The following is a 10,343-nucleotide window of genomic DNA, read 5'->3' as shown; positions in this document are numbered from 1 at the left end:
ATTCGCGAGTCGCAGCTTCCGAAAGCTATAAACAAAATGAAAACAATTTTTTGAAGCATTCCTAGAAGACGAGGTTAAAAGGTACACATACATTTGCAGTATGCATCCCAATTCCCAAATGTTTATTTCAAGTGCTTTCGTCAAATTGAGTAAACAGGAATCATGTTTCTTAGTAATCGGCTGCCGTGTTTGATAGATAGTCGCGTCGTCCAATATTCGATGCTTGCTTGCTTTGCACCGCCTCCAGCTTGGGACACTCGGTGATGCGATGACCCAAGCCACCACAATAGCTGCATCCATGTGAATCGCCCAGATCCAAGTGTTGATGTTCCGCCTCCGGCGCCAATTCGTCCAGAAAGTCGGGCACCTCCTGTTTGGCCTCGATCAGTAAATGCTTCAGATCCAACAGCACCGATTGCTCGGTGATTTTGTTAATTAATGTGGTGGCCAATCCCTTGGTATTCGAACGACCTGTACGACCAATGCGATGGACATAGTTCTCAATGTCATCAGGCATATCGTAGTTGATAACATGCTGCACGTTTGGAAAATCGAGACCCTTTGACGCTACATCGGTGGCAACGAGCACATCCTTTTTGCCAATGCGATAAGCGTCGACGGCACGCGAACGCTCCTCCTGATCCTTGCCACCGTGTATGGCTACCGCCTCGACGCCCTTGAGCAGCAAATACTCATGTATGCAGTCCACATCCTGTTTCTTCTCTGCAAATATCAGCACAGGCGGTGCCGTCTTCTGCAGACAGTCTAGCAGATACACCACCTTCGCCTCCTGCTTCACATACTCTACTTGCTGTGTCACATTCATCGAAGCAGCGCCAGCACGTCCCACATTGATGGTCACCGGCTTGACGAGCGCTGAACGCGCAAAGTTCTGGATCTTTTTGGGCATAGTAGCGGAGAAGAGCAGCGTCTGTCGTTGACCCTTGAAGAAGGAGAAAATGGTGCGCACATCCTCTTCGAAACCCATGTCAATCATACGATCTGCCTCGTCCATGCACAGATAACGACACATGTCCAGCGTCAATATCTTCTTGTCTAGCATATCCATGAGGCGACCCGGTGTCGCGACCACAATGTGTACGCCCTTTGAGATTACATCCAGTGCCTCACTCACCGGCAGTCCGCCCATGGCTAGACAGGAGCGAATTTCTGGCATGCCACACAACTGCAGATGCTTGCTATAATGCTGGATGATCTCGTGCGTCTGCTTGGCCAACTCGCGGGATGGGCAAATGATAAGGCCATAGGGTCCCTCGTTGCGCTCAAAGGGCAATTTATATTCCTGTTCAAGGGCAAACATCACAATGGGCAGCACAAAAACCAACGTTTTGCCGGAGCCTGTAAATGCAATACCAATGAGATCCCGTCCAGCCAATACTGTGGGCAGTCCTTGGACTTGTATAGGTGTTGGCTTTTTAATGCCCTTGGCCGCCAGGCCATTCAGTATGCCTTTGTGAAACTTCATTTCGCGGAAACTACAGATTGGTGGACTGGGATTTTCGCCCTCGACGAGAATTCTCAATTGCTTGCGGACCGCTTGCCGCTCGTCTTCGGTCATGGCTTCGATGTAGCCCGGAGGTCGCCATGAGGTCTTGATGGGGTCCTCGTACTGTATTCCTTTGGCCAATTCAGCAACACCCATCAGAGCCTTTTGCTGGGCGATACTCTCCATAATTTTCTCCTCTTCACGCAGCTGTTTCTCAACTGCGCTCAGTTTTTTCGCCTCGGCAATCTTCTTAAGTTCGGTGTGCTGGTCAAGTAAACTAATGTTATATTTGCGGCCCCATGTCTCCGCATCCTGGGCGCCTTGTGTGTCATCGTCATTTTCATTTTCGCTCGACGACTTTGGTTGTGTTGTCTCTGTAGCTAGTTGAGCGATCCGACCAAGTTTCACCATGTGTTGTTTCTTCCGTTCTTTCACGGGCACGTAGGGCACATAATTGTCATCTTGCTCCTCATCTTCAGAGGACTTCGAGGCGCGCCTATAACGTTTAACAGGCGTAGCCATTTTACTTAATTTACTTATTTTGTAAACAATAACAAACACTGCTCAACTAAACGTTTTGGCCAATATCGCGTTGCCAGACGGCTAGAAGTATACGGTGAGCACAATATCGATAACAAAACATAGTGATACTTATCGAAAATAAGTTGCCATTTTTAGAAATACATACTGCGGTCACACTGTTTCGTAAGCAACACAATTTTCGTTTACGACTGAACTTCGTTTGCTTAAAGATATAATTAAATAGTGGAAAAATAGTGTACAGTTTGCAATCATGTCTATGTCCAAGACAACCAATACGTACAATCGTCAGAATTGGGAGGATGCGGAGTTCCCCATTTTGTGCCAGACGTGCCTGGGCGACAATCCCTATGTGCGCATGATAAAAGAGCGTTTTGGCAAAGAATGCAAAATCTGCACGCGGCCCTTCACCATATTCCGTTGGTGTCCTGGTGCCCGAATGCGTTTCAAAAAGACTGAGGTCTGCCAGACTTGTGCACGTCTCAAGAATGTATGCCAAACATGCTTGCTGGATCTGGAATTCGGACTCCCGATTCAAGTGCGTGATGCAGCCTTGAAGGTGGCTGACAACATGCCACAGAGTGATGTGAACAAGGAGTACTACATTCAGAACATCGATGCCCAGTTGCAGGATGGCGATGGCACAGAGGCCGCCGGTGCTGTTGGTCGCTCCCTGGCAGCCAATGAAATGCTGTCGAAATTGGCACGTACTGCACCCTATTATAAGAGAAACAGACCGCATATCTGTTCATTCTGGGTGAAGGGCGAGTGTAAGCGTGGCGAGGAGTGCCCCTACCGCCACGACAAGCCCAATGAACCTGATGATCCGTTGTGCGAGCAGAACATCAAAGATCGCTACTATGGGCGTAATGATCCTGTGGCTGAGAAAATTATGAAACGTGCTGCGTCGTTGCCGACGCTAGAACCACCTGAGGATCGCAATATAACCACCTTGTATGTGGGCAATTTGCCTGAAGAGATTACTGAGCCCGAAATCCGCGATCAATTCTATCAGTATGGCGAAATACGCTCCATTGCGCTAGTGCCGCGCCAGCAATGCTCCTTTGTGCAGTACACAAAACGCAGTGCCGCCGAATTGGCTGCCGAACGCACCTTCAACAAACTGGTCATTCATGGTCGCAAAGTCAGCATCAAGTGGGCCCATTCCCAAGCCAAACAGGGCACAGCAGCCAAGACGGATCGTCGCTTCGATGTCGCCGGCATTCCACCACCGAGTGCGAAGCCCAATGATTACTTCAATCTGCGTCAGGAGCAAATTAATGTGATGCCGGCGGGCATGAAACTACATCAGCTTCCCTCTAATCTGGTACCTGCCTCTGCTTATCAGATGTACGCCCAACCCAGCTACGCAGCGCCCTACAGTGGGCTCGGTGTGGCAAGCACGAGCGGAGCAGCAGCCGCATCTGGATCTGGAGCGGCGGCATCAAATGTGAATCTCGATTCCATTCCACCGCCGCCAGGGCAGATACCGTATCCTAGTCAGGATGCTAGTCGCATGGGCGCTCTAAAGAAATAATATTTGATGCATCGACAAGCGGGAATTTCGTTTTTATTTTTGTATATGAAAGACAAGACCGTAATAAAAAAAAAAACAAGGAAAACCTATACAAATGGTAATTTCAATTAAATTTCAAAAGGCGACACATACACAATTATATATTTGAATTAATAATTACACTTTCATATATGCCTAATAAGCAGCTTAATCACAGATATAACATACATATGTGCTAAAATATATTTTGTTTTTTAATAATAATTAATTACTTTCTGGCATAGAAACGTTGCGCTTTCGCAGAGTTATTCGCTGATCCCGATATGCCTTTTGTCGCTTGATGAAATGCTCTCGAAGTGCTGCGAAATCAATGCCGCTCTTATACTCCAGCGAATTGCGTTCATCACTGTAAAATATAAACAATTAATCTATATAAAATTCTTAGATTTAAAATGCACTCACACAGGCTGTTGGCCCCAATAGTTGGGCACGCATTGCAGGCGATTACGCAGCGTATCGAAGGCAGTTGTTTGTGGCAGCAACATGAGAATTCCAAAAAGTGCGTGTGCCAAATACTGGGCATCAGCACATTTATTTGATTTAGACACTAGCGTTAGACGCAGTGGAGCAAAAATGGGTGACTCAATTAGCTGCACCAACTTGTCCAGCTCACTAAGCAACTCCAAAGTGATTTCCACATCAGCACTGCAAGATTAGACATTAACATCATTGAATAAATTTTTGTTGAAGTACTTACAATAGAATCACCAACTCGGAGACATGCTGATAGCACTGAGCAACCAGACAAAGCGACAGCGTTGAGACTGGACAGTGAACCCAACTTTTGTACAGACATTGAAATAAATCAGCTGACTTCTCATTGGATATATCCCGTAAGCTGGTGCGCAACTCAAACAGTTCCGTTGATGTCAGCAAAATCATGTTTAGCAAACGCACAACTGTCGATGCGAATTTCAAGTTTAAGATTTCCTCAGCGATGATCTCAGCGAATGTGCGATAAATATACTCTGCATTAAGCAGCACGCAAAGTTGTCTGGGGAATATTAATTTATTGTAGAAAGTTTTATTGTATGTTTTGTCTTTGCAAATCTACCTGATAATGAGGCTGGCGCGATTCTCCAATATCAGTTTCTCCTCGCTGAATAAATTTAGCAAACTTAGCAAAAACTTGCGATAATGTGTCTTATCGAAATCTACAATAAATTACAAATAATTAGTAATTAGAAAATTGATTTAAGGGAAATATATATATACTATCCTTACTCTCTGTATCCTGCGAGTTGATGATTTGAGCCAGCACATAAAGACTTTGCAGCACTACCTCGTCCGAGTTGTCGGCAAGAGTCAGAAGCAAATTATTATTTAAATTGTTGGCGTGTGCAGACATTTCTTTTGGGAAATTGGTAAAGAGATGATGTATCCACTTGAGCACCGCAATCTTAGTGTGCATGGAGTTGTGTGTGAGATACTGTGACAGCACTTCCATAATTGAACGTAAATCAATCTTGGCTACATCTTGTGGCTTGAGTTCCTTTGATGAAAACAAATCCGTCATTGATTGGTTCACCGAAACGGCGCACTCCTTGATACCTATTAAAAGCAATTAAAGCATCAATTTTATAAAGACATTTTACCATTCCACTTACTGCGCTTAGACTCCCCACCATACTCGAGGCAGGGTAGAATAGCTGTAAAGATGCCGCTGGCATAGGGCAGCACATTTAGACCAAAGATCTGGACAAATTCGCGTATCCACGAAATGGCAATAAACTTGATAAGCTCATTGAGAGATTGTGCGTGTGTGATCAGCGTATTGATCGTGTCCTCCATTCTCACTGAGGACGAATCTTTGCGTATGGACTTAAGAAATTGACTGATTGTGTTCTCACACATGCGCTGTATCTCGGGCGTATTATCCTCAAGCATGACAAAGAGACCATCGAGAATCTCCGTCAGATAGTTGATCATGTTGATGTCAGGAACGGCATTCAGAATCGATATCCACGATATGACGTATTGTCGTGTAAACGCATTCTTTACGTACATACGCTCCCTGAGCAGCGGTATAAATGCCTCCAAATTGAAGGTCTCATACGACTCCGTGACAATGTCCTGTAAAAGTAAAGGAAACATTTAGTTAAAATATGTTAGCCAGACTTTGTTGCTCTCAAACCTTCAGCAAACGATCCAGCAGCTCGCTGCCGTCCTTGACCATCTGATCGGAGTCGGTAACCAGGCGAGAGAGCGCCGCAAACATCTCAGGAAAGAATGGTATGATTGCTGAGCGAGCCACCTTAACAACGTTGTACAGAGATTCGCAGGCAAAGTAGCGCACTCGCAAGTCTGGATCGGAGAGGCAGTTCATAATGGGCGTCACCAGTTCATTCACATACTTATCAGAGTCCTAAGCGAGCGATAAAAAAAAAAACGAGTGAAGTATGTGCAAGTAAGTTAGAAAACTACCATATAAAATGATCGACTGTGTAATACCCGCTGCACGTTTTTATAGTACACAAATAATAATTATGAAGATTAAGATTTTTTTTAGCTTAGGAGCTGTAGTCAACAGAACTGATACATCTACACTGCAGCTGGATCAAAGGACTCTTCAGTTTAGAGTCGCGGCGAAGCTAAACAATAGTGCATTTAATATCATTGTATCAGGGCAAATTTTCCGATGTCCGGAAATACCCCTTAACCTTATTCAGGTATAGGATGATGATGTACATGTATATAAATGATTGTATAAATGAAACCGTGACTAATACAACCACATACCTTGCCCAGCCCTAAGCCCGTCGCCGCCAGGCCGATGAGAGCGCCCTTACGTCGATTTGCATCGCGTGATGTGGCATAGTCATTGGAGAGCACCTCGATCAGCTTTCTGATTTGGCCAGCATTGTTCTTGTTATTAAACTCTATGACCATTCTATTCAGGGAATAAACAATTTAATCATCCATCGTTGGGAATGCCGCAGGTGGGCGTCTCTTTGCTTTTATATACTTCTCAATCTCCTGGGAGGCAACTTTTCGTTTCTCGTACACTTTGTCACCCAGTGCCTTGGCACAGGACTCACTTAAAGGCGCATAGTGCGGCTCCATTTTTTGTTTGTAATGTATTCTAAGACTAAGCACAAGATAATTATTCAAAGCTTGTTTGATTGTAAAACAGTGTTGCCAATATTTCGCAATTGGCACAGCTGTTTTGCCAGTGCTGCCACTTAAGCAACTAAAAACGGTCTTCATTAATGCGACTCGCTTCAAAATACCCTATTATTTTTTCTTTACACAGAAAAATAAAATTTAAGAAATCAAATAAAATTTTAAATTGTCTTTTTATTTTTCGAGTTATTCTGAATATTATGAATTTTATCTTCTATCAATTTCCAATAGAGAGCGAACATTTTTAAGAACCTCAATTTCGTTTAATTTTCATTTAATAGTTTATTAAACTAACACAATAATATAGTTTAGTTTGCCATAATTTTCATATTTCATGTGCCCAAGCAAAAACAGAACTGATGCTCACATTTTTGAATATTAGAAAAAAATTAGAAAATTTCTTGAAAAGTTAAAGGAAAGTTGCAAATCATTCAATTTCGGGCATATAACGTTAATGCTGTTATCAATAAACTAAATATGTTCCATGTATTGCTGTAGATAATACTATATACTTATCTCGATAAAATAAGGACTTCTTAATTATCAACTAATAGATATTTAACTTCAAGTTAATGTTTAAGTTATTAATATTAAACCCAAAACAAAAAAATCCCACTTTAAAGGGGGCAGCTATTATTCGATGATGAGTGGAAACTTTTCCACTTCTTCACACTCCTGCCTGAAACTACTGATGAACTGCCTCAACTTGGCTTCATGTTCCACATCTCTCCTCACACGTTTCTTTTCGGGCGCCGCTTTCCTTGGAGAATCGGCGCTTTTGTCATTTGAGTCCTGCTCTTCGTTTTCATCGTTGTCTGATGAATCAGTTTCGATAAATAACACTTGCACACGTTGTTTTCGCCTCCGTTTAGGTCGCTCCCGAACATAGGTACGTCTTGGTTTCTGAAGAGCAAAAAAGTATATAAATTAGTTATTTGCGAATAAAAAATAAAGTAATATTTGAATTGTACGAGCTGCTTACTACCGATTGAAGAAAAGCTTAAATCTTCACGGCCCTGTTGGCTCAATCGAAATGACTAACTATTCAATTTTGTTTAATTTAGCTCCATGAGAAACGACAGCGCTAGAAACTAATCAACGTTATCGGGTCTCGAGAGCATTAGCTGAATAGAATGTACAATGTAGCCTCACCTTTTCATCGAATGTTACTTCTGGATCCGTATCCGTAAACAAACCAATTGATTCATTAGCTGCCAGAGCAGGAAGCGGCGTCGCAATCATGGTGGAGCATAGCATCTCTTTAATGTTGCGCTGCTTGGGCGTTCCAGCTGTTAAATCATCGTAGTCGTAGCGCAGTGGTGCCTTCGACACTTGTGGCAGCTCCCTGTCTTTAGGGCGTAAGTCCTTCAGCCGCTGCATTTTATCAACTAGCGTAATATTCGTTTGATTTGTGTGCACACTATTACATTGCTGTTCATCCTCGTTAAGGAACTCTTCAAAGCCAAAGAGATTACGAGGTGATTGCGTTTGCCTTGCAGCCTGAACACCTAATTGCTGCCGCGGACTTTTGCTTATAGTCTTATCAATGGAATTCTCGAAATGAACATGATTTTTTACTGGCGTCTTAGGAAGCTGCATTTTGTTCTTCCACGATGGCAACACGACTACGTCCAATATATTTATATCTTTTAGAGGAGTGCGCTGTTGAAGCGTTCGTCGTGGATTTGGTAATTGCACAAAGTTCTCATCGTTCTCATTCTCCTGTCCGCTTAATTCAATTGGCGGAATTGTCTTCTCCAAATTGTTGTTATCTGTTATATTAACCGATGGCATAGCTGGTGGTACATTTTCGCCATTTGAATCATTGGCAGCTGAGTCAATGCTAGTCTCGCTTACGATATCATTGCCATCATTTTCCATATGCTCAAGGGGTTTATCAGGTATGTAGACATGTTTTTTGCGAATATGATCACTGGAATACGAAGGCAACTGTGATGTGTTGAAACCAAACATGAAGGTATTCGGCAAGGGCGCCTCGTCTGGAACTCGCCAGGGCGATGAGCCTCCACTGGGGCTTCTTACTACTACTGGTTGAGTATTCTCCGCTTGATGGGGAATTGGTGAAAATGTTACATTGTTTTGGGCCGTGACATTTTTACGATTCATTGGCGTGCTATAGAATTTTCTTGCAACTTGCAGAAGCTGTCGTCGTCGATCCAATGAGCTCTGAGCATTCTGATTGTTGGTTTGATTCAACAGCAACGAACGAGCTAAAGGGCTGTAAGCGCCCTCCATCGTTGTCTTGCTCTTATTCATTGATATCCGCTTTAGAGGCTCCTGTAATTGTTGCGATTGAATCTGAGCTTCTGCCTCAATGGCAACGGGGGCAGCATCACTTTGATTGTCCTGCTCATCTTGTTCTGGTTCATAGATGGGCGACAACGGTCGCATTTCCATGTGAATCGGCTGTTCAACTTGCGACTTTGCTGTTGTGGCTTTTAATGAGCATTGTTTTCTTTTGCCCACTGGACGAACTTTCTTCACGACGCGTCGTACACGATTCTTGCCCGTTTTTGATCTTATTATTGCACACGCTCTGCCATCCTCGACCATTTTCTTGATGATATCAGCAGCTGCATCCTTGCGATGATTCGTCGCTGTGTCATCGATCTGCGATTCCGAGAGAAATTCGTAAACGTTGCGCGTCACTGACGATCGCGTTCTTGTGGGCGGCTGATCCCTGTGAAAGAAACGATGTGCTGTCTTTGCTTTTTCTGGTATATTCTCTGTTGTCGCCTCAGTTGGCCCCGGAGTCTTCAGACGTTTCAAACTAACTGTTTGGAAAATATCAAACTTTAATAAGGATATTTTATCCATATATCAGACAAAAAACTTTACCTCTAAGGGGCTTGGTCAGGTACATTGTAGAATTACGAGCGGGTTCAAAAACACTGTTGTCGGCTACGGTATTATTCAAGAGATTTTTATTTAATTTTAGCGTGACGCGTTTAATGCGGACACAGCATTTTTGTATGTGAAAAGTTTCTGCGCCATTCGATTTAGGAACCGACTTCTGCGTGTTAACTTTCTCTGCATTTTCTTCTTCAATGCCTGTTTTATTCAAGGGATGTTTATTTAATTTAATAGGGAAGCGTTTAATACGCACAAAACATTTTCGAATGTGAAAAGCATCTGCGCTCTTGGAATTACAAGTCGACTTTTGCGTGTTAGCTTCCTCTGCATTGGCTGCTTCAGTTTTCTTCATATTTTTTCGAGAACCGCTTTTTATATTGGTATTCACTTTATGCGCAATATGTTTAACGCTAACTCGTACGAGGACGGTCTCTGCGGCACTGGCGCATGCGAAGCTCCCAACGCATTTTGAATTGCGGTCTCTTACAGCTTTTCTTATAGCGGGCATTTTTCTTATAGTTTCTTGCATTTACTTAACCATTTCACAATATCATACATTGTTATTTATTTTGATTTGATTGAAAACAAACCAAAAACACTCACAACACAAACAGCTCAACTATCTTGTTCCCGCCATTTTTATTTATGTGGCCAGGGGCAGAGCTATGCGCAGTGTTGCAGCTGATCATTTTATCGACAAACTGTTATCGATAGCTTTTGGTA

General features: G+C 43.2%; 4 protein-coding genes and 1 non-coding gene across 6 annotated transcripts; 1 reads left to right on the top strand and 4 right to left on the bottom strand.

Annotated features, from left to right (window-relative positions):
• Window positions 1–9: 9 nt before the first annotated feature.
• Window positions 10–2,118, bottom strand: LOC133837385 (ATP-dependent RNA helicase abstrakt). Of its 2 annotated transcripts, XR_009893804.1 has the most exons (2): window positions 92–2,118; window positions 10–25 (listed from the first exon to the last, which is right to left on the bottom strand). XR_009893804.1 is itself a non-coding variant. In XM_062268129.1 (1 exon), the coding sequence occupies exon 1, from the start codon at window positions 2,027–2,029 to the stop codon at window positions 170–172; it is 1,860 nt and encodes a 619-aa protein (XP_062124113.1). In that variant the 5' UTR covers window positions 2,030–2,118; the 3' UTR covers window positions 59–169. The 2 variants fall into 2 exon arrangements, 1 of the variants encoding a protein (XP_062124113.1); XM_062268129.1 differs by lacking the exon at window positions 10–25 and having other exon boundaries at window positions 59–2,118.
• Window positions 2,119–2,193: 75 nt separating this feature from the next.
• LOC133837386 (pre-mRNA-splicing factor RBM22) lies at window positions 2,194–4,183 on the top strand. The gene has a single exon (XM_062268130.1). The coding sequence runs from the start codon at window positions 2,301–2,303 to the stop codon at window positions 3,582–3,584; it is 1,284 nt and encodes a 427-aa protein (XP_062124114.1). The 5' UTR covers window positions 2,194–2,300; the 3' UTR covers window positions 3,585–4,183.
• LOC133837384 (protein VAC14 homolog) lies at window positions 3,692–6,755 on the bottom strand. Its single transcript, XM_062268128.1, has 9 exons — window positions 6,589–6,755; window positions 6,363–6,513; window positions 5,758–5,988; window positions 5,231–5,696; window positions 4,848–5,174; window positions 4,678–4,777; window positions 4,321–4,617; window positions 4,026–4,268; window positions 3,692–3,969 (listed from the first exon to the last, which is right to left on the bottom strand). The coding sequence occupies exons 1-9, from the start codon at window positions 6,684–6,686 to the stop codon at window positions 3,828–3,830; spliced, it is 2,055 nt and encodes a 684-aa protein (XP_062124112.1). The 5' UTR covers window positions 6,687–6,755; the 3' UTR covers window positions 3,692–3,827.
• A 423-nt stretch (window positions 6,756–7,178) lies between these two features.
• On the bottom strand, window positions 7,179–10,284 carry LOC133837381 (protein dalmatian). Its single transcript, XM_062268124.1, has 3 exons — window positions 9,606–10,284; window positions 7,899–9,541; window positions 7,179–7,649 (listed from the first exon to the last, which is right to left on the bottom strand). Exons 1-3 carry the CDS (start codon window positions 10,147–10,149, stop codon window positions 7,380–7,382), a joined length of 2,457 nt encoding a protein of 818 aa, XP_062124108.1. The 5' UTR covers window positions 10,150–10,284; the 3' UTR covers window positions 7,179–7,379.
• On the bottom strand, window positions 7,711–7,841 carry LOC133839726 (small Cajal body-specific RNA PsiU1-6). The gene has a single exon (XR_009894136.1). It is a non-coding gene; the product is annotated as a small Cajal body-specific RNA PsiU1-6 (non-coding RNA).
• Window positions 10,285–10,343: the final 59 nt, after the last annotated feature.

Source organism: Drosophila sulfurigaster, chromosome 2R, assembly GCF_023558435.1.
Source record: "Drosophila sulfurigaster albostrigata strain 15112-1811.04 chromosome 2R, ASM2355843v2, whole genome shotgun sequence".
In the NCBI taxonomy this organism is placed as follows: domain Eukaryota; kingdom Metazoa; phylum Arthropoda; class Insecta; order Diptera; family Drosophilidae; genus Drosophila; species Drosophila sulfurigaster.
The sequence above is the reverse complement of the archived record's forward strand: the minus strand, read 5'-3'. Positions and strand labels throughout refer to the sequence as shown.